Genomic DNA, 25,015 nt, shown 5'->3' with positions numbered 1-25,015 from the left:
CATCTCTCTTACCCTATTATTACTTACTCGATCAAACCATCTCACACCACATATTGTCCTCAAACATCTCATTTCCAGCACATCCACCCTCCTCCGCACAACTCTATCCATAGCCCACGCCTTGCAACCATATAACATTGTTGGAACCACTATTCCTTCAAACATACCCATTTTGGCTTTCCAGGATAATGTTCTCAACTTCCACACACTTTCCAATGCTCCCAGACCTTTCGCCCCCTTCCCCACTCTATGATTCACTTCCGCTTCCATGGTTCCATCCGCTGCCAAATCCACAAACAGATATCTAAAACACTTCACTTCCTCCAGTTTTTCTCAATTCAAACTTACCTCCCAAATGACTTGTCCCTCAACCCTACTGTACCGAATAACCTTGCTCTTATTCACATTTACTCTCAGCTTTCTTCTTTCACACACTTTACCAAACTCAGTCACCAGCTTTGCAGTTTTTCACATGAATCAGCCACCAGCACTGTATCATCAGTGAACAACAACTGACTCACTTCCCAAGCTCTCTCATCCCCAACAGACTGCATACTTGCCCCTCTTTCCAAAACTCTTGCATTCAACTCCCTAACAACCCTATCCATAAACAAATTAAACAACCATGGAGACATTAAACACCCCTGCCGCAAACCTATATTCACTGAGAACCAATCACTTTCCGCTCTTCCTACACGTACACATGCCTTACATCCTCGATAAAAACTTTTCACTGCTTCTAACAACCTGCCTCCCACACCATATATTCTTAATACCTTCCACAGAGCATCTCTATCAACTCTCTCATATGCCTTCTCCAGATCCATAAATGTTACATACAGACCCATTTGCTTGTCTAAGTATTTCTCACATACATTCTTCAAAGCAAACACCTGATCCACACATCCTCTACCACTTCTAAAAGCATGTTTGAGGAAAGAAACCTGGATGTTCTGGTACTGAGTGAAATGAGGCTTAAAGATAAATGGGAAGAATGGTTTAGAAACGTCTTGGGAGTAAAGTCAAGAGTTGGTGAGACGACAAGAGCTAAGGAAGGAGTAACAATACTCCTGAAGCTGGATTTGTGGGAGTGTGTGATAGTAAGAAAGTAAATTCTAAACTGATGTGGGTAAAACTGAAAGTGGATGGAAAGGGGTGATTATTAGTGCTTACACACCTGGTCACACACCTGTAGCTGTGTGAGTGTGTCAACAGCTTTGTTGCAAGAGACCAGGTATTAGTGATGGGTGATTTAAATGCAAAGGTGGGTAATGTGGCAGCTGAGGTTACAACTGGTGTACAGGGGGTATTCAGTATTAAGAATGGAAATATGGAAGAGCTTGTGGATTTGTGCACTGAAAAAAAAGACTGGCAAATGGAATACCTGCTTTAAAAAGATTTATTTTTGTTTATTTTGCTCTCTCGCTGTCTCCCGCGTCAGGGAGGTAGCACAAGGAAACAGACGAAAAAATGGCCCAACCCACCCACATACACATGTATATACATACACGTCCACACACGCAAATATACATACCTATACATCTCAACGTATACATAAATATACACACACAGACATATACATATATACACATAACATACAAACCTCCAACAGCCAGGATCGAACCTGGGACCCCTGTGCAAGAGGCAGGCATGCTAACCGCTAGGCTATGGGACTGTATAATGGGAAACAACTATTCGAAATACTAAGTAATCGAATACCATTCGTCCCACAATGGTGAGCAACGGGGTCTATATCGGTTATTTCCAAACAGACGCACATAGCCAGCTGATATCGTTTTACCGAACCTAACTGTACAACGCGGAGGTATATGAATACAAGTAAAGTGCATATGAACGCGCACCTTCATAGAACATACAAACCTCCAACAGCCAGGATCGAACCCGGGACCCCTGTATTCATATACCTCCACGTTGTACAGTTAGGTTCGGTAAAACGCTATCAGCTGGCTATGTGCGTCTGTTCGGAAATAACCAGTATAGACCCCATTGCTCACAATTGTGAGACGAAGGGTATTCGAGTACTTAGTATTTCGAATAGTTGTTTCCTATTATACAGTCCCATAGCCTAGCGGTTAGCATGCCTGCCTCTTGCACAGGGGTCCCGGGTTCGATCCTGGCTGTTGGAGGTTTGTATGTTCTATGAAGGTGCGCGTTCATATGCACTTTATTCGTATATATACACATGTACATAATTCATACTGTCTGCCTTTATTCATTCCCATCGCCACCTCGCCACACGAAATAACAACCCCCTTCCCCCTCATGTGTGCGAGGTAGCGCTAGGAAAAGACAACAAAGGCCACATTCGTTCACACTCAGTCTCTAGCTGTCATGTAATAATGCACTGAAACCACAGCTCCCTTTCCACATCCAGGCCCTACAGAACTTTCCATGGTTTACTCCAGATGCTTCACATGCCCTGGTTCAATCCAGTGACAGCACGTCAACCCCATTATACCACATCATTCCAATTCACTCTATTCCTTACACGCCTTTCACCCTCCTGCATGTTCAGGCCCCGATCACTCACAATCTTTTTCACTCTATCTTTCCACTTATGTATATCTCTTACGTATATCTTATGTATTACTTATTTTTTTTTTTTTTTTTTTTATACTTTGTCGCTGTCTCCCGCGTTTGCGAGGTAGCGCAAGGAAACAGACGAAAGAAATGGCCCAACCCCCCCCATACACATGTACATACACACGTCCACACACGCAAATATACATACCTACACAGCTTTCCATGGTTTACCCCAGACGCTTCACATGCCTTGATTCACTCCACTGACAGCACGTCAACCCCTGTATACCACATCGCTCCAATTCACTCAATTCCTTGCCCTCCTTTCACCCTCCTGCATGTTCAGGCCCCGATCACACAAAATCTTTTTCACTCCATCTTTCCACCTCCAATTTGGTCTCCCTCTTCTCCTCGTTCCCTCCACCTCCGACACATATATCCTCTTGGTCAATCTTTCCTCACTCATTCTCTCCATGTGCCCAAACCATTTCAAAACACCCTCTTCTGCTCTCTCAACCACGCTCTTTTTCTTTCCACACATCTCTCTTACCCTTACGTTACTTACTCGATCAAACCACCTCACACCACACATTGTCCTCAAACATCTCATTTCCAGCACCTCCATCCTCCTGCGCACAACTCTATCCATAGCCCACGCCTCGCAACCATACAACATTGTTGGAACCACTATTCCTTCAAACATACCCATTTTTGCTTTCCGAGATAATGTTCTCAACTTCCACACATTTTTCAAGGCTCCCAAAATTTTCGCCCCCTCCCCCACCCTATGATCCACTTCCGCTTCCATGGTTCCATCCGCTGACAGATCCACTCCCAGATATCTAAAACACTTCACTTCCTCCAGTTTTTCTCCATTCAAACTCACCTCCCAATTGACTTGACCCTCAACCCTACTGTACCTAATAACCTTGCTCTTATTCACATTTACTCTTAACTTTCTTCTTCCACACACTTTACCAAACTCAGTCACCAGCTTCTGCAGTTTCTCACATGAATCAGCCACCAGCGCTGTATCATCAGCGAACAACAACTGACTCACTTCCCAAGCTCTCTTATCCCCAACAGACTTCATACTTGCCCCTCTTTCCAGGACTCTTGCATTTACCTCCCTAACAACCCCATCCATAAACAAATTAAACAACCATGGAGACATCACACACCCCTGCCGCAAACCTACATTCACTGAGAACCAATCACTTTCCTCTCTTCCTACACGTACACATGCCTTACATCCTCGATAAAAACTTTTCACTGCTTCTAACAACTTGCCTCCCACACCATATATTCTTAATACCTTCCACAGAGCATCTCTATCAACTCTATCATATGCCTTCTCCAGATCCATAAATGCTACATACAAATCCATTTGCTTTTCTAAGTATTTCTCACATACATTCTTCAAAGCAAACACCTGATCCACACATCCTCTACCACTTCTGAAACCGCACTGCTCTTCCCCAATCTGATGCTCTGTACATGCCTTCACTCTCTCAATCAATACCCTCCCATATAATTTACCAGGAATACTCAACAAACTTATACCTCTGTAATTTGAGCACTCACTCTTATCCCCTTTGCCTTTGTACAATGGCACTATGCAAGCATTCCGCCAATCCTCAGGCACCTCACCATGAGTCATACATACATTAAAAAACCTTACCAACCAGTCAACAATACAGTCACCCCCTTTTTTAATAAATTCCACTGCAATACCATCCAAACCTGCTGCCTTGCCGGCTTTCATCTTCCACAAAGCTTTTACTACCTCTTCTCTGTTTACCAAATCATTTTCCCTAACCCTCTCACTTTGCACACCACCTCGACCAAAACACCCTATATCTGCCACTCTGTCATCAGACACATTCAACAAACCTTCAAAATACTCATTCCATCTCCTTCTCACATCACCACTACTTGTTATCACCTCCCCATTTACGCCCTTCACTGAAGTTCCCATTTGCTCCCTTGTCTTACGCACCCTATTTACCTCCTTCCAGAACATCTTTTTATTCTCCCTAAAATTTACTGATAGTCTCTCACCCCAACTCTCATTTGCCCTTTTTTTCACCTCTTGCACCTTTCTCTTGACCTCCTGTCTCTTTCTTTTATACTTCTCCCACTCAATTGCATTTTTTCCCTGCAAAAATCGTCCAAATGCCTCTCTCTTCTCTTTCACTAATACTCTTACTTCTTCATCCCACCACTCACTACCCTTTCTAAACAGCCCACCTCCCACTCTTCTCATGCCACAAGCATCTTTTGCGCAATCCATCACTGATTCCCTAAATACATCCCATTCCTCCCCCACTCCCCTTACTTCCATTGTTCTCACCTTTTTCCATTCTGTACACAGTCTCTCCTGGTACTTCCCCACACAGGTCTCCTTCCCAAGCTCACTTACTCTCACCACCTTCTTCACCCCAACATTCACTCCTCTTTTCTGAAAACCCATACTAATCTTCACCTTAGCCTCCACAAGATAATGATCAGACATCCCTCCAGTTGCACCTCTCAGCACATTAACATCCAAAAGTCTCTCTTTCGCACGCCTGTCAATTAACACGTAATCCAATAACGCTCTCTGGCCATCTCTCCTACTTACATAAGTATACTTATGTATATCTCGCTTTTTAAACCAGGTATTCCCAATCATCAGTCCTTTTTCAGCACATAAATCTACAAGCTCTTCACCATTTCCATTTACAACACTGAACACCCCATGCATACCAATTATTCCCTCAACTGCCACATTACTCACCTTTGCATTCAAATCACCCATCACTATAACCCGGTCTCGTGCATCAAAACCGCTAACACACTCATTCAGCTGCTCCCAAAACACTTGCCTCTCATGATCTTTCTTCTCATGCCCAGGTGCATATGCACCAATAATCACCCACCTCTCTCCATCAACTTTCAATTTTACCCATATTAATCGAGAATTTACTTTCTTACATTCTATCACATACTCCCACAACTCCTGTTTCAGGAGTATTGCTACTCCTTCCCTTGCTCTTGTCCTCTCACTAACCCCTGACTTTACTCCCCAGACATTTCCAAACCACTCTTCCCCTTTACCCTTGAGCTTCGTTTCACTCAGAGCCAAAACATCCAGGTTCCTTTCCTCAAACATACTACCTATCTCTCCTTTTTTCACATCTTGGTTACATCCACACACATTTAGGCACCCCACTCTGAGCCTTCGAGGAGGATGATCACTCCCCGCGTGACTCCTTCTGTTTCCCATTTTAGAAAGTTAATACAAGGAGGGGAGTAATACATTACTTATGTATTACTTATTATGTATTACTTATGTATCTCTCTTAAAAAGAGATATACATAAGTATAGGTATGTGAGTAGGAGAGAAGGTTAACATGTTAATTAAAAGGCATGTAAAACTGAGACTTTTGGATGTTAATGTGATGAGAGGAGCAGCTGGAGGGATGTCTGATCACTATCTTGTGGAGGGAAAAGTGAGGATTTGTAGAGGTTTTCAAAAAAGAGGAGAATATGATGGGGAGAAGAGAGTGGTGAAAGTGAGCGAGCTGGGAAAAGAGACTTGTGTGAGGAAGTACCAGGAGAGATTGAGTGTAGAATGGCAAAAGGTCAGGGCAAATGACTTGAGGGGAGTGGGTGAGGAATGCAATGTATTTAGGGAAGCAGTGATGGCATGTGCAAAAGATGCATATGGCATGAGAAAGGTGGGAGGTGAGCAGATTACAAAGGGTAGTGAGTGGTTCGATGAACAGGTAAAGCTGCTAGTGAAAGAGAGAAGAGAGGCATTTGGATGATACCCATTTGGGATGCAACAAGCAAGTGGAATCCAGTTTCAATACATTGTAAATGCCAGCTAGAGGGAGGAAAAGAGGAAGTGAAGCTATTGTCATCTATTCCTGGTGCTAGGAAAGGAAGCAGCAAACAGATATTCAATAAAAAAATGAAAATGTCACTAGAAACACTGAAATAACTGACAGTGACAGTAACAGCAACAGATCAACTCAAAGAAAATTTAGCACTAGCACAAAACAGAACAACAGCTATTTTCCAACAAAGGGATAAGGATATCAATAGCTAAATTGGAGGCATTTCTGTTGGAACAAAGCCTACATGATAGCAATATAGTGGAAGTTCATATGTCACAATACATAAAGTTATCAAACCCTCTCACTCAGCAATACAGACCTGTTATGGTTTGTTGTTATGTACATAAGGTATTCAAAAGAATGATTAAGAAACATATCAAAACTTCTGATTAACAATAACTATATATATACTAAAGCCACCATGAATCTGTAATAGCCATAAGAACTTAAGCTCAGCTATTAGCTCACCTCAAAAGCATATATGAAATTCCAATGCAAGAAATGAGAATAGATATTGTTTTTCTTGACTACGCTTTGGCAAATGATACAATCAAGTACTGAATTTTGTGTGATAGAGAAGCAAAATAAACCATGAATTTATTATAATGGCACTGAAACAAACCCAATATTCATGCCTGATGAAATGTTTTATATGATGTGCCACCAGGGTAAGATTAATATGATAATGAGAAGACAAGGGAAAAAGCAAAATGATTTAGAAATCACAGAAGAAAAACTCCTAAGTTTTGGAATGACAGACTACATAAAGGTGGCACCTTACAAGGGGCCACTAGTAACAGATTGATAAGAGGAGAAAATGTTACCATAAATGACAAATTGCAATTTAAAGATCAGTAAGTCAGGTAAAGAGAGTTGCAATGATGAAAACTTTCATTCTGACACAAAGAAAGTTAATTGTGAAAATCTTTAATGCTTATGTAAGAAAAAAATTAATAATACTGTGCTGCATGGTTCCCAACAAAAGGTAATACCAGTAAAGTGTAAACAATTCATAAACACCTTACAAGCTTGAGAAAAAAATATTGTATCCATGACAGGTTGAGAGAAACTGACAAGCATAATCCAGAAAAATGGGAAATATACATCATACTTCATACAAGCCAAAAAAAGAAAAAAAAATATTACACTCGACTGCGTCTCCCACCTTAGAAAGGCAGCATCAGGAACATGCAAATAAAAGCCATATTCGAACACCTCCACTCTGGCTTTGTGTATAATGACCTGAAACCTGACCCAATAACCCAGAACAAAGCCCCATAGCCTATTCTATGTTTCACTTTTACAACTCCATATGCTTTGCCCTGATTCAGCCCACAGACAGCATGTCTGTCCCCATATATCAGTCTAATTCTTCCTATCTCATGCATATCTCAACTTATCATGAGTATTCAAGTCCTGGTACCCTAAAATCTAATCCTCTTCATCCTTTCACCTCCCTCCAAGTCTTCCCCTCCCAAATATTCCATCTACTTCCAACCCACAGATCCTCTCAGTTTGTTTTCACTCATCCACTCCCATATGTTGGAAACATTTCAACACATCCTTGTTAACTTTCTCAATCACTCTCTCAATAAGACTGTACATACTGCCATAATTCTCTCTCAACACTGTCATTCCTTATGCAATCAACCCACCTCACACCAAAATTAATCCTTAGGCATTTTATTTCATACTCATCCACCCTCTTCTTTTTGCATTCAAGGCCCAAAACTTACATCAACATAGCACTGTCAGGAAGACTATTCCTTTAAATATTCCCAACTTTTCCATAAGTGACCTCTCCTTCCACAAGCTGAATGCAGCCAAGATCTTAGCCCCACCTTCCACCCTATGACTCACTTCAGCACCTATGGTTCTATTTACAGCCTTATCGACTCTAAATTTAAAACAAAACTGTCTATGCAGCCTCTTCCAGATAAGACAGACACTACACATCTAATGAATTAAATTGCTCTATCCTTTCATTATACCTTCTTTATATCTAATTTATTTATTTTATTTGCTTTGTCACTGTTTCCCGCGTTAGCGAGGTAGCGCAAGGAAACAGACGAAAGGAAGGCCCAACCCACCCACATACACATGTATATACATACACGTCCACACACAGCACATATACATACCTATACATCTCAATGTATACATATATATACACACACAGACATATACATATATACCCATGTACATAATTCATACTGTCTGCCTTTATTCATTCCCATCGCCACCCCGCCACACATGGAATAACAACACCCTCCCCCTCATGTGTGCGAGGTAGCGCTAGGAAAAGACAACAAAGGCCCCATTCATTCACACTCAGTCTCTAGCTGTCATGTAATAATGCACCGAAACCACAGCTCCCTTTCCACATCCGGGCTCCACAGAACTTTCCATGGTTTACCCCAGACGCTTCACATGCCCTTTATATCTATACATCAAAATCTAATTTGCTGCTTCCCTTCTTTCAAGGATCACACCTACTTCAAAATATCCTTCAGGAACTTACAGACCCACAGATTACTTGGGAACTCAACATTGTGATCCCTAACAGCTATTTTCTGAGCTTCCTCAAGGGTTTCTCTGGCAGCCACTGAGCCCTTCTTGTGGACAAACTTGAGCTGGTTGATGGCATCATCAATTCTGAGGCCACGCACCAAGCAGGCTACATACCACATTTTTGAAGGACTGTACTTGATGTTTGTCTTCATATGACACACAAACTGAAATGAAACTTCTCTTGATAAAATATCTTCAGTAACAACACAAATTCAAATAAAAATTTCATCCTTTCAAAATACTTAATACTACTTTTACAATTAATAACCCTTTCATTACTTTTACTTTTAATTACAAAACTTTTAAAACACCTAAAGCAATTCAGTATACTTTTCAGACATTCAAAGCATCTTACATTTCTTACTAATTCTATTATCATTTACTTTTTTTCATTATACTTTGTCACTGTCTCCTACGTTAGTGAGGTAGCACAAGGAAACAGACGAAAGAATGGCCCACCCACCTACATACACATGTATATACATAAACGCCTACACACGTACATATACATACCTATACATTTCAAGGTATACATACATATACATACACAGACATATTTATTCATCTATTTATTTTATCTATTTTGCTTTGTCGCTGTCTCCCGCGTTAGCGAGGTAGCGCAAGGAAACAGACGAAAGAATGGCCCAACCCACCCACATACACATGTATATACATACACATCCACACACGCAAATATACATACCAATACATCTCAACGTATACATATATATATACACACACAGACATATACATATATACACATGTACATAATTCATACTGTCTGACTTTATTCATTCCCATCACCACCTCGCCACACATGAAATAACAACTCCCTCCCCCCTCATGTGCACGATGTAGCGCTAGGAAAAGACAACAAAGGACACATTCATTCATACCGTCTCTGGCTGTCATGTAATAATGAACCAAAACCATAGCTCCCTTTCCACATCCAGGCCCAACACAACTTTCCATAGTTTACCCCAGACACTTCACATGCCCTGATTCAATCCACTGACAGCACGTCGACCCCGGTATACCACATCGTTCCAATTCACTCTATTCCTTTCACACCTTTCACCCTCCTGCATGCTCAGGCCCCAATCACTCAAAAACTTTTTCACTCCATCTTTCCACCTCCAATTTGGTCTCCCACTTCTCCTCGTTCCCTTCACCTCTGACACATATATCCTCTTGGTCAATCTTTCCTCACTCATTCTCTCCATGTGACCAAACCATTTCAAAACACCCTCTTCTGCTCTCTCAACCACACTCTTTTTATTACCACACATCTCTCTTACCCTATTATTACTTACTCGATAAAACCACCTTACACCACATATTGTCCTCAAACATCTCATTTCCAGCACATCCACCCTCCTCTGCACAACTCTATCTATAGCCCACGCCTCGCAACCATACAACATTGTTGGAACCAATATTCCTTCAAACATACCCATTTTTGCTTTCCAAGATAATGTTCTTGACTTCCACACATTCTTCAACGCTCCCAGAGCTTTCGACCCCTCCCCCACCCTATGATTCATTTCCACTTCCTTGGTTCCATCCGCTGCCAAATCCACTCCCAGATATCTAAAACACTTCACTTCCTCCAGTTTTTCTCCAGTCAAACTTACCTCCCAATTGACTTGTCCATCAACCCTACTGTACCTAATAACCTTGCTCTTATTCACATTTACTCTCAGCTTTCTTCTTTCACACACTTTACCAAACTCAGGCACCAGCTAATGCAGTTTCTCACACAAATCAGCCACCAGCGCTGTATCATCAGCAAACAACAACTGAATCACTTCCCAAGCTCTCTCATCCACAACAGACTGCATACTTGCCCCTCTTTCCAAAACGCTTCCATTCACCTCCCTAACAACCCAATTCATAAACAAATTAAACAACCATGGAGACATCACACACCCCTGCCACAAGCCTCCATTCACTTAGAACCAATCACTTTCCTCTCTTCCTACACGTACACATGCCTTACATCCTTGATAAAAACTTTTCACTGCTTCTAACAACTTGCCTCCCACACCATATATTCTTAATACCTTCCACAGAGTATCTCTATCAACTCTATCATATGCCTTCTCCAGATCCATATACATATATTTTTTTTTTTTTTTTTTTTTTTTTTTTTATACCTCGTCGCTGTCTCCCGCGGTTGCGAGGTAGCGCAAGGAAACAGACGAAAGAAATGGCCCAACCCCCCCCCATACACATGTACATACACACGTCCACACACGCAAATATACATATATGTATATATATGTATTATATTTTTATTTATTTATTATACTTTGTCGCTGTCTCCCGCGTTTGCGAGGTAGCGCAAGGAAACAGACGAAAGAAATGGCCCAACCCACCCCCATACACATGTATATACATACGTCCACACACGCAAATATACATACCTACACAGCTTTCCATGGTTTACCCCAGACGCTTCACATGCCTTGATTCAATCCACTGACAGCACGTCAACCCCGGTATACCACATCGCTCCAATTCACTCTATTCCTTGCCCTCCTTTCACCCTCCTGCATGTTCAGGCCCCGATCACACAAAATCTTTTTCACTCCATCTTTCCACCTCCAATTTGGTCTCCCTCTTCTCCTCGTTCCCTCCACCTCCGACACATATATCCTCTTGGTCAATCTTTCCTCACTCATCCTCTCCATGTGCTCAAACCACTTCAAAACACCCTCTTCTGCTCTCTCAACCACGCTCTTTTTATTTCCACACATCTCTCTTACCCTTACGTTACTCACTCGATCAAACCACCTCACACCACACATTGTCCTCAAACATCTCATTTCCAGCACATCCATCCTCCTGCGCACAACTCTATCCATAGACCACGCCTCGCAACCATACAACATTGTTGGAACCACTATTCCTTCAAACATACCCATTTTTGCTTTCGGAGATAATGTTCTCGACTTCCACACATTCTTCAAGGCCCCCAGAATTTTCGCCCCCTCCCCCACCCTATGATCCACTTCCGCTTCCATGGTTCCATCTGCTGCCAGATCCACTCCCAGATATCTAAAACACTTCACTTCCTCCAGTTTTTCTCCATTCAAACTCACCTCCCAATTGAATTGAAGGAACAGAGAATTGGGCCAGGTGAGGGTATTCCCTCAAAGGCCCAGTCCTCTGTTCTTAACACTACCTCGCTAATGCGGGAAATGGCGAATAGTTTGAAAGAAAGGAATATATATATATATATATATATATATATATATATATATATATATATATATATATATATATATATATATATCTTGTGGACTGGTTGGTAAGGTTATTTAATGTATGTATGACTCATGGTGAGGTGCCTGAGGATTGGCGGAATGCGTGCATAGTGCCATTGTACAAAGGCAAAGGGGATAAGAGTGAGTGCTCAAATTACAGAGGTATAAGTTTGTTGAGTATTCCTGGTAAATTATATGGGAGGGTATTGATTGAGAGGGTGAAGGCATGTACAGAGCATCAGATTGGGGAAGAGCAGTGTGGTTTCAGAAGTGGTAGAGGATGTGTGGATCAGGTGTTTGCTTTGAAGAATGTATGTGAGAAATACTTAGAAATGCAAATGGATTTGTATGTAGCATTTATGGATCTGGAGAAGGCATATGATAGAGTTGATAGAGATGCTCTGTGGAAGGTATTAAGAATATATGGTGTGGGAGGAAAGTTGTTAGAAGCAGTGAAAAGTTTTTATCGAGGATGTAAGGCATGTGTACGTGTAGGAAGAGAGGAAAGTGATTGGTTCTCAGTGAATGTAGGTTTGCGGCAGGGGTGTGTGATGTCTCCATGGTTGTTTAATTTGTTTATGGATGGGGTTGTTGGGGAGGTAAATGCAAGAGTTCTGGAAAGAGGGGCAAGTATGAAGTCTGTTGGGGATGAGAGAGCTTGGGAAGTGAGTCAGTTGTTGTTCGCTGATGATACAGCGCTGGTGGCTGATTCATGTGAGAAACTGCAGAAGCTGGTGACTGAGTTTGGTAAAGTGTGTGGAAGAAGAAAGTTAAGAGTAAATGTGAATAAGAGCAAGGTTATTAGGTACAGTAGGGTTGAGGGTCAAGTCAATTGGGAGGTGAGTTTGAATGGAGAAAAACTGGAGGAAGTGAAGTGTTTTAGATATCTGGGAGTGGATCTGGCAGCGGATGGAACCATGGAAGCGGAAGTGGATCATAGGGTGGGGGAGGGGGCGAAAATTCTGGGGGCCTTGAAGAATGTGTGGAAGTCGAGAACATTATCTCCGAAAGCAAAAATGGGTATGTTTGAAGGAATAGTGGTTCCAACAATGTTGTATGGTTGCGAGGCGTGGGCTATGGATAGAGTTGTGCGCAGGAGGATGGATGTGCTGGAAATGAGATGTTTGAGGACAATGTGTGGTGTGAGGTGGTTTGATCGAGTGAGTAACGTAAGGGTAAGAGAGATGTGTGGAAATAAAAAGAGCGTGGTTGAGAGAGCAGAAGAGGGTGTTTTGAAGTGGTTTGGGCACATGGAGAGAATGAGTGAGGAAAGATTGACCAAGAGGATATATGTGTCGGAGGTGGAGGGAACGAGGAGAAGAGGGAGACCAAATTGGAGGTGGAAAGATGGAGTGAAGAAGATTTTGTGTGATCGGGGCCTGAACGTGCAGGAGGGTGAAAGGAGGGCAAGGAATAGAGTGAATTGGAGCGATGTGGTATACCGGGGTTGACGTGCTGTCAGTGGATTGAATCAAGGCATGTGAAGCGTCTGGGGTAAACCATGGAAAGCTGTGTAGGTATGTATATTTGCGTGTGTGGACGTATTGTATATACATGTGTATGGGGGGGGGGGCCATTTCTTTCGTCTGTTTCCTTGCGCTACCTCGCAAACGCGGGAGACAGCGACAAAGTATAATAAAAAAAAAATAATATATATATATATCTTTTCTTTCTTTTCTTTTAAACTATTCGCCATTTCCCGCGTCAGCGAGGTAGCATTAAGAACAGAGGACTGGGCCTTTGAGGGAATACCCTCACCTGGCCCAATTCTCTGTTCCTTCTTTTGGAAAATTAAAAAAAAAAACGAGAGGGGAGGATTTCCAGCCCCCCGCTCCCTCCCCTTTTAGTCGCCTTCTACGACACGCAGGGAATACGTGGGAAGTATTCTTAATCCCATCCCCTATATATATATATATATATACACATGTACATATTCATACATGCTGCCTTCATCCACTCCCGCCACCAACCTGCCACACGTGAAACAGCACCCCCCTTCCCCCAATGCGTGCCAGGTAGTGCTAGGAGAAGACAAGAAAGGCCACATTCATTCACACTCAGTCTCTAGCTGTCATGTGTAATGCACCAAAACCATAACTCCCTTTCCACATCCAGGCCACATAAAACTCCATGGTTTATCCCAGACGCTTCACATGCCCTGGTTCAATCCTTTGACAGCACATCGACCCCGGTATACCACATCCTCCCAATTCACTCTATTCCTTGCATGCCTTTCACCCCCTGTATGTTTAGGCCCCAATCACTCAAAATCTTTTTCACACCATCCTTCCACCTCCAATTTGGTCTCCCACTTCTCCTCGTTCCCTCCACCTCTGACACATGCATCATCTTTGTCAATCTTTCCTCACTTATTCTCTCCATGTGAGCAGACCATTTCAACACACCCTCCTCTGCTCTTAACCACGCTCTTTTTATTTCCACACATCTCTCTTACCCTTTCATTACTTACTCGATCAAACCACCTCAAACAACATATTGTCCTCAAATATCTTATTTCTAACACATCCACCCTCCTCTGCACAACCCTATCTATAGCCCATGCCTCTCAACCATATAACATTGTTGGAACCACTATCCCTTCAAACATATCAATTTTTGCTCTCCAAGATAACATTCTCACCTTCCACACATTCTTCAACACTCCCAGAACCTTCGCCCCCTCCCCCACCCCGTGACTCACTTACACTTCCATGATTCCATCCGCTGCCAAATCCACTCCCAGATATCTTAAACACTTCACGTCCTCCAGTTTTTCTCCATTCAAACTTACCTCCCAACTGACTTGTCCCTCAACCCTACTGTACCTAATAACCTTGCTCTTATTCACATTTACTCTCAGCTTTCTTCTTTCACACACTTTACCAAACTCAGTCACCAGCTTCTGCAGTTTCTCACCCGAATCGGCCACCAGCTCTGTATCATCAGCGAACAACAACTGACTCACTTCCTAAGCCCTCTCATCCACAACAGACTGAATACTTGCCCCTCTCTCCAAAACTCTTGCATTCACCTCCCTAGCAACCCCATCCATAAACAAATCAAACAACCATGGAGACATCACGCACCCCTGCCGCAAAGCGACATTCACTGGGAACCAATCACTTTCCTCTCTTCCTACTCGTACACATGCATTACATTCTCGATAAAAACTTTTCACTGTTTCTAGCAACTTAACTCGCACACCATATACTCTTAATACCTTCCACGGAGCATCTCCACCATATGCCTTCTCAAGATCTATAAATGCTACATACAAATCCATTTGTTTTTTCAAGTATTTCTCACATACATTCTTCAAAGCAAACGCCTGATCCACACATCCTCTACCACTTCTGAAACCACACGGCTCTTCCCCAATCTGATGCTCTGTAAATGCCTTCACCTTCTCAATCAAATGCCTCTCTTCTCTTTCACTAACAATCCTACTACTTCATCCCACCACTCACTACCCTTTCTAATCTGCCCACCTCCCACCTTTCTCATGCCACAGGCATCTTTTGCGCAAGCCATCACTGCTTCCCTAAAATGCATCCCATTCCTCCCCCACTCCCCTTACATCATTTGCTCACACCTTTTTCCATTTCGCACTCAATCTCTCCTGGTACTTCCTCACACAAGTCTCCTTTCCAAGCTCACTTACTCTCACTACTCTCCTCGGCCCAACATTCTCTCTTTTTTTTGAAAACCTCTACATATCTTTACCTTCACTTCCACAAGATAATGATCAGACATCCCTCCAGTTGCCCCTCTCAGCACATCAACATCCAAAAGCCTCTCTTTCACGCACATATCCATTAACACGTAATCCAATAACACTCTCTGGCCATCTCTACTACTTACATACGTATACTTATGTATATCTCTCTTTTTAAACCAGGTATTCGAAATCGCCAGTCCTTTTTCAGCATACAAATCTACAAGCTCTTCATCATTTCCATTTACAACACTGAACACCCTATGTACACCAATTATACCCTCTATTGCCACATTACTCACGTTTGCATTCAAATCACCCATCACTATAAACAGGTCTCGTGCATCAAAGCTGCTAACACACTCACTCAGCTGCTCCCAAAATACTTGCCTCATGATCTTTCTTATGACCAGGTGCATAGGCACCAATAATCACCCATCTCCATCCACTTTCAATTTTACCCATATCAATCTAGAGTTTACTTTCTCACACTCTATCACATACTCCCACAACTCCTGCTTCAGGAGTAGTGCTACTCCTTCCTTTGCTCTTGTCTTCTCACCAACCCCTGACTTTACTCCCAAGACATTCCCAAATCACTCTTCCCCTTTACCCTTGAGCTTCATTTCACTCAGAGCCAAAACATCCGGGTTTCTTTCCTCAAACATACTACCTATCTCTCCTTTTATCTCATCTTGGTTACATCCACACACATTTAGACTCCCCAATCTGAGCCTTCGAGGAGGATGAGCACTCCCCTCTTGACTCCTTCTGTTCCTCTTTTAGAAAGTTAAAATACGAGGTGGGGAGGTTTTCTAGCCCCCTGCTCCTGTCCCCTTTAGTCGCCTTCTACACCAAGCAGGAAATGTGTGGGAAGTATTCTTTCTCCCCTACCCCCAGGGATAATTCCATTATTTTAAAACTTTGCATGAAACTTGGATCGTTACACAATATTATCATCATAGCATTTTTTTTCTTTTTTTTTTTTGCTTTGTCGCTGTCTCACGCGTTTGCGAGGTAGCACAAGGAAACAAACGAAAGGCCGAACCCACCCCCATACACAATGTATATACATACACGTCCACACACGCAAATATACATACCTATACATCTCAATGTACACATATATATAAACACACAGACACATACATATATATCCATGCACACAATTCACACTGTCTGCCTTTATTTATTCCCATCGCCACCTCGCCACACATGGAATAACATCCCCCTCCCCCCTCATGTGTGCAAGGTAGCACTAGGAAAAGACAACAAAGGCCACATTCATTCACACTCAGTCTCTAGCTGTCATGCAATAATGCCCGAAACCACAGCTCCCTTTCCACATCCAGGCCCCACACAACTTTCCATGGTTTACCCCAGACGCTTCACATGCCCTGATTCAATCCACTGACAGCACGTCAACCCCGGTATACCACATCGATCCAATTCACTCTATTCCTTGCCCGCCTTCCACCCTCCTGCATGTTCAGGCCCCGATCACACAAAATCTTTTTCACTCCATCTCTCCACCTCCAATTTGGTCTCCCACTTCTCCTCGTTCCCTCCACCTCCGACACATATATCTTCTTGGTCAATCTTTCCTCACTCATTCTCTCCATGTTCCCAAACCATTTCAAAACACCCTCTTCTGCTCTCTCAACCACGCTCTTTTTATTCCCACACATCTCTCTTACCCTTACATTACTTACTCGATCAAACCACCTCACACCACACACTGTCCTCAAACATCTCATTTCCAGCACATCCACCCTCCTGCGCACAACTCTATCCATAGCCCACGCCTCGCAACCATACAACATTGTTGGAACCACTATTCCTTCAAACATACCCATTTTTGCTTTCCGAGATAATGTTCTCGACTTCCACACATTCTTCAAGGCTCCCAGAATTTTCGCCCCCTCCCCCACCTTATGATTCATTTCCGCTTCCATGGTTCCATCCGCTGCCAGATCCACTCCCATTCAAACTTACCTCCCAATTGACTTGACCCTCAACCCTACTGTACCTAATAACCTTGCTCTTATTCACATTTACGCTTAACTTTCTTCTTTCACACACTTTTCCAAACTCAGTCACCAGCTTCTGCAGTTTCTCACATGAATCAGCCACCAGCGCTGTATCATCAGTGAACAACAACTGACTCACTTCCCAAGCTCTCTCATCCACAACAGACTTCATACTTGCCCCTCTTTCCAAAACTCTTGCATTCACCTCCCTAACAACCCCATCCATAAACAAATTAAACAACCATGGAGACATCACACACCCCTGCCGCAAACCTACATTCACTGAGAAGCAATCACTTTCCTCTCTTCCTACACGTACACATGCCTTACATCCTTGATAAAAACTATCCACTGCTTCTAACAACTTGCCTCCCACACCATATATTCTTAATACCTTCCACAGAGCATCTCTATCAACTCTATCATATGCCTTCTCCAGATCCAGAAATGCTACATACAAATCCATTTGCTTTTCTAAGTATTTCTCACAAACATTCTTCAAAGCAAACATCTGATCCACACATCCTCTACCACTTCTGAAACTACACTGCTCTTCCCCAATCTGATGCTCTGTACATGCCTTCACCTTCTCAATCAATACCCTCCCATATAATTTACCAGGAATACTCAACAAACTTATACCTCTGTAATTTGAGCACTCACTCTTATCCCCTTTGCCTTTGTACAATGGCACTATGCATGCATTCCGCCAATCCTCAGGCACCTCACCATGAGTCATACATACATTAAATAACCTTACCAACCAGTCAACAATACAGTCACCCCTTTTTTTAATAAATTCCACTGCAATACCATCCAAACCTGCTGCCTTGCCGGCTTTCATCTTCCGCAAAGCTTTTACTACCTCTTCTCTGTTTACCAAATTATTTTCCCTAACCCTCTCACTCTGCACACCACCTCGACCAAAACACCCTATATCAGCCACTCTATCATCAAACACATTCAACAAACCTTCAAAATACTCACTCCATCTCCTTCTCACATCACACAGTTTTTTTCAAAGTGATAGAGATTTCCGGAAAGCAAAAAGGTGTTTTTCATAAATGTACTGGAAAAGTTGAGGTCCAGATAAATTTTTGGTCTGTCAAGGCTTTATTATGGCGGATGACCAACTACCTACCCTCATGTATCCAAGATATGGTTGTACTTAGTGTAATGAAGACAATTGAGAAACATCATTAGCCAATATTCATGTTTCATGATAAGAGAAGTGGACCAGGCAGTATGATACAGTGGTTAAATTGATGAAAACTACTATTGAAGTTTGTGTAAATAGATTATACATTTCCCTTTTCCATAGCCAGAGGTTGAACCATTATGTGACATTCATTTTTCATTTCATTTCAAGCTAGAAGTTTCAGTTTTCTAAATTATTTCTTACATTGTTCATTATATTTATTTTTTATTATACTTTGTCGCTGTCTCCCGCGTTTGCGAGGTAGCGCAAGGAAACAGACGAAAGAAATTGCCCAACCCCCCCCCCATACACATGTATATACATACGTCCACACACGCAAATATACATACCTACACAGCTTTCCATGGTTTACCCCAGACGCTTCACATGCCTTGCTTCAATCCACTGACAGTACGTCAACCCCGGTATACCACATCGCTCCAATTCACTCTATTCCTTGCCCTCCTTTCACCCTCCTGCATGTTCAGGCCCCGATCACACAAAATCTTTTTCACTCCATCTTTCCACCTCCAATTTGGTCTCCCTCTTCTCCTTGTTCCCTCCACCTCCGACACATATATCCTCTTGGTCAATCTTTCCTCACTCATCCTCTCCATGTGCCCAAACCACTTCAAAACACCCTCTTCTGCTCTCTCAACCACGCTCTTTTTATTTCCACACATCTCTCTTACCCTTACGTTACTCACTCGATCAAACCACCTCACACCACACATTGTCCTCAAACATCTCATTTCCAGCACATCCATCCTCCTGCGCACAACTCTATCCATAGCCCACGCCTCGCAACCATACAACATTGTTGGAACCACTATTCCTTCAAACATACCCATTTTTGCTTTCCGAGATAATGTTCTCGACTTCCACACATTCTTCAAGGCCCCCAGGATTTTTGCCCCCTCCCCCACCCTATGATCCACTTCCGCTTCCATGGTTCCATCCGCTGCCAGATCCACTCCCAGATATCTAAAACACTTCACTTCCTCCAGTTTTTCTCCATTCAAACTCACCTCCCAATTGACTTGACCCTCAACCCTACTGTACCTAATAACCTTGCTCTTATTCACATTTACTCTTAACTTTCTTCTTCCACACACTTTTCCAAACTCAGTCACCAGCTTCTGCAGTTTCTCACATGAATCAGCCACCAGCGCTGTATCATCAGCGAACAACAACTGACTCACTTCCCAAGCTCTCTCATCCCCAACAGACTTCATACTTGCCCCTCTTTCCAAAACTCTTGCATTTACCTCCCTAACAACCCCATCCATAAACAAATTAAACAACCATGGAGACATCACACACCCCTGCCGCAAACCTACATTCACTGAGAACCAATCACTTTCCTCTCTTCCTACACGTACACATGCCTTACATCCTCGATAAAAACTTTTCACTGCTTCTAACAACTTTCCTCCCACACCATATATTCTTAATACCTTCCACAGAGCATCTCTATCAACTCTATCATATGCCTTCTCCAGATCCATAAATGCTACATACAAATCCATTTGCTTTTCTAAGTATTTCTCACATACATTCTTCAAAGCAAACACCTGATCCACACATCCTCTACCACTTCTGAAACCACACTGCTCTTCCCCAATCTGATGCTCTGTACATTGTTCATATGTATATATATATATATATGTGTGTATATGTGTGTATGTGTGTATATGTGTCTATATATATATATATATATATATATATATATATATATATATATATATATATATATATATATATATATTATCCCTGGGGATAGGGGTGAAAGAATACTTCCCACGCATTCCTCACGTGTCGTAGAAGGCGACTAGAGGGGACGGGAGCGGGGGCCCAGAAATCCTTCCCTCCTTGTAATTTTAACTTTCTAAAAAATGGGAAACAGAATCACAGCATATGACACCAAATAAAACTTTTAGGGAACAATATTTCACACTGCTTACATATGCAAGAGGTGTGTGGCATACATAAAGGGGAAGGTGAACAAGTGAGAAAGTGTAGTGAGTGGTGGGAAGAGGAAATTAACCTGCTAGTGAAAGAAAAAATGGTGGTATATGGGTGTTTCTGCAGTAAAGGACCGTAAGTGATTGGGAGATACACAAGAAAAAGCAGATGGAGGTCAAAAGAAAAAGTGCAGGAACTGTTAAAGAGGGCAAATGAAAGTTAGGGTGATCGAGTATCAGCAAACTTCAAGAAAAATATGAAAATAACTTGGAAGGAGGGTAATTGTGAAAAAAAACAAGAAATAAATAGAAATATCAATAAAAGGGACAAATGGGGAAGCAGTAACAATGCGATGTTGAGGAAATGGAGAGAGTATCTTGACGGGATGTTAAATATGTTCAATCACAGGGCTGCAGAGAAGGGATATTTTGGACGAGTTGGAACAAAAAGTGAAGAAGTCATGGCAAGTGGTTTGGTGAAAAGAGAAGAGGTGGTAAGAGCCTTACAAAAGATGAGGTGTGCAAAGTGGCTGAAATGGAAGGTGAGGCACCTGAGAATCAAAATGCCTGTACAGCACTACTGTATAAAAGCGAGGGGGGTCAATAGTGACTGTTCAAATTACAGAGGTGTAAGCATAAACGTTCAGAGTACCTGGTAAGTTGTTTGTAAGAATGCTAGCATATACAGAGTTTGACTTAGGAGGAATACTAGCTTCAGGAGTGGTAGAGGATGTGTGGACCAGGGAACACTGTGGCTTCAGGAGTGGTAGAGGATGTGTGGACCAAGTATTTGCTTTGAAAATTGTGTGTGAAAAATACTTAAATGTACAGAAGAGTCTGTATGTGGCTTTTGTGGGTCTAAAGAAAGCATGCTGATAAAGCTGACAGAGATGCTCTATGGAAGGAGTTGCAATTACCTGCTACGAGCAGTGAAGATTTTTATGAAGAGAGTAAGACATGTGCACAATTAGGAATAGAGGAGGGTGAGATTGGTTCCTAGTGAAGGTGGGTCTACAGCAGTGGTGTGTGTAGTCACCATGGCTGTTAAATTTGTTAATGATTGGGGTGGTGAGGGAAGTGGGAGGGGGCGACCTTAGAGAGAGACATATGCAAGTAGTCTGTTTAGGGTGGGGGTAGGTGCAAGAGGGACTGGAGGGTGGAGGTGAGGGAGACTGGAGGTTGGGGGTTAGGGGAGCTGGAGGGTGAGTCAGTTGTTGTTTGCAGATGACATGGCACTTTTGGCTGTATTCAAGTGACAAACTGAGTTTGGAAGTGTGTAAGAGGAGAGTGTTGAGAGTAAATGTGAATAAAAGTTAAGTATAGCAGTGAAGAGGGACAGGAAATTTGAAAATCTCAGAGGATGTGGAGTTTTTCAGATAACCTGGGAGGGGATATGGCAGCAAATGAAACCATGGGAGCAGAGGTGAGCCATAGGGTGGGTGAGAGAGAAAAGGTCCTGAGCACTATAAGAAATGTGTGGAAAGAGAGGTTACTGAGGGCAAAGGTGATGTATGACAGTATAGTCAGTAGCCTTGTTGATGCCATTTGGATGGAAGGCATGGGCCTTAGACAATAACAGGGAAGATGAAGGATATATTGGAAACGAATTACTACATGAAGACAATTTGAGATGTGAGGAAGATTGATCAGATAAGAATGATAAGGTAAGCATGAAGAGTGGTAGGAAGAGTATGTGTGAGAGAGCTAAAGAGAAAGTGATTAAATGGTCTGAGTGAAGAGAGGATGACTTAAAGAGTATACATTTCAGAAGTGCAGGGAACAAGGAAAAAGGAGAAACAAAGAAGGATGATGAAGGATGGAGTGAAAGATGCTTTGAGGGTTCAGGGCCTGAACATGCATGAGGGTATGCTACATGCAAGGGAAAGATTGAGCAGGGGACACGTGCTGTCAGTGGGCTAAACCAAGACATATGAAACAGCAAAGAAAAAATCATGGAAAGGTCGATGGGGCCTGGTTGTGAACAGGAAGCTCTGGTTTTTGTACATGATACATGATAGAGAGTGGATCTGAGGAAATAAGGCCATTTCTTCATTTGTTGCAGATGCTACATCACAGATGTGGGAAATAGCAAACACATGAAAAATAAATCATTACAAGTAAATAATGTGCAGAAGACTTTTCTTTTTTCCTTTACCATATCACATTAACAGGCCAACTTGGGTTGAGCCCACATAGGTCCAAATCTTGGTCACAGCACTCAGTCTGCAGTCAACCCAGCTATTCATCAACCCCTGTAAGGCTGGTCAACAAATTGGGTACCTGCCTTAGGCCATAAGAAACAGCATCGCTACCCCCTGCTTCAGTGAGGTAACGCAAGGAAAACAGACAAAAAAGGCCACATTCATTCATACTCAGTCTCTAGCTGTCATGTGTAATGCACCGAAGCCAAAGCTCCCTATCCACATCAAGACCCCACAGACATTTACATGGTTTACCCCACACGTTTCACATACCCTGGTTCAGTCCATTGACAGCACATCGACCCTGATATGCCATATCATTCCAATTCACTCTATTCTTTGCACGACTCTCACCCTCCTGCATGTTCAGGCCCCAGTGACTCAAAATCTTTTTCACTCCATCCTTCCACCTCCAATTTGCAGGTCACAGTGGTGTGCATGATCTAGAATAAGCATAAAACCACAGGGAAAAGGAAACATGATAAGTTCCCAAGAGCACTTTTGTGTAATGATCACATTGTCAGGGGAGATACAAGAATGAGACAGATGTAGAGCAGTCAATTGATATACAAGGAAGAGGCGTAGCTAAGACACCAATGGTAAAGAAGTGTTACTGGATAGTGGTGTTCAGATGGCATCATGCTTGTCATAAAATGTTTATTATGTGGACAGAAAAGGGAAGTTTACAAATTCTGCCTCTGACAAAGCTACCTAGCTTGTATAGACCTTCATTAATATCAATGTTACAATTCTTTGTGTATCTAAAAATAGAAGATTCAATGAAATTTGTCATGGTAATGGAGCTACAATTAATAACTCATTTAGCAGTGCTCCAGTCAATACAATGGTCATAATTCTTGGTTAAAAAAAGCATTTGATTCTTGTCCTGTTCATATACTATATCTACATTGCTAAAGTCTAACATAAAGATCCTTACCTATTCTGTAAGCACAGCCTGCAGGATTTTCTGATGAGTTTTTTATTAAAGTATTCCTTATAGTACTATTAATGCTGAAGGCCACATTTACATTAAAAAATTTAAGCAACCTGGGAAGTAATGTAAAATTATCACTATAAGGGAGAGCTAAAAGATTCTTGGTATCAAGGGGTGGTTTGGGTTAAACTCTACAAAATGATTTCTTTGCCAACTTCAGGAATTTATCAAGGGCAGATCTAGAATACTTTAACTTGGATCCAATATATCTTCTAAAACTCATCATTAATAAATTCTGGACTGCACATACACAAGGCCCTAATTAACATCAACTGGGACGATGATAGTTTAACTCTGTCGTGTTGAGCTGAGTAACAATGAATATAAGAACAAACATAGGTTGGTTTTCTGTATATGCTAAACTTGAAAATGTTTCTATCCCTATGGATCATGCAACTAAAAATGGTAACATACGATAATTTTCCACTTCCATAATAAATTTCATAGGTACAAAACTGTTGAGGAAGAAATGTTTGTAAATTTTCATTTGTTAGCCAAACATAAAGAACATCACCTACATCACATCTCATGGTAATTTTGCTTCATACACTGTAAGGCATGTGTATGTGTAGGAAGAGAGGAGAATGACTAGTTCCCATTGAATGTCGGTCTGCAGCAGGGGTGTGTGATGTCCCCATGGTTGC

The 25,015-nt window shown here is 42.1% G+C and overlaps 1 protein-coding gene across 2 annotated transcripts in view; it reads right to left on the bottom strand.

Annotated features, from left to right (window-relative positions):
• The window catches only part of mRpL22 (mitochondrial ribosomal protein L22), a 44,781-nt gene that overhangs the window by 6,971 nt on the left and 12,795 nt on the right, over window positions 1-25,015 (bottom strand). For both annotated transcript variants that reach the window (XM_071666739.1, XM_071666740.1), the window contains exon 4: window positions 8,951-9,164. In XM_071666739.1, coding sequence (XP_071522840.1) covers window positions 8,951-9,164 — 214 coding nt within the window. The remainder of the gene's footprint in view (window positions 1-8,950; window positions 9,165-25,015) is intronic.

The sequence above is a fragment of the Panulirus ornatus genome, chromosome 11 (assembly GCF_036320965.1).
Source record: "Panulirus ornatus isolate Po-2019 chromosome 11, ASM3632096v1, whole genome shotgun sequence".
NCBI classification, from domain to species: Eukaryota; Metazoa; Arthropoda; class Malacostraca; order Decapoda; family Palinuridae; genus Panulirus; species Panulirus ornatus.
Note: the sequence above shows the minus strand (reverse complement) of the source record. Positions and strands in the feature narration are given on the sequence as shown.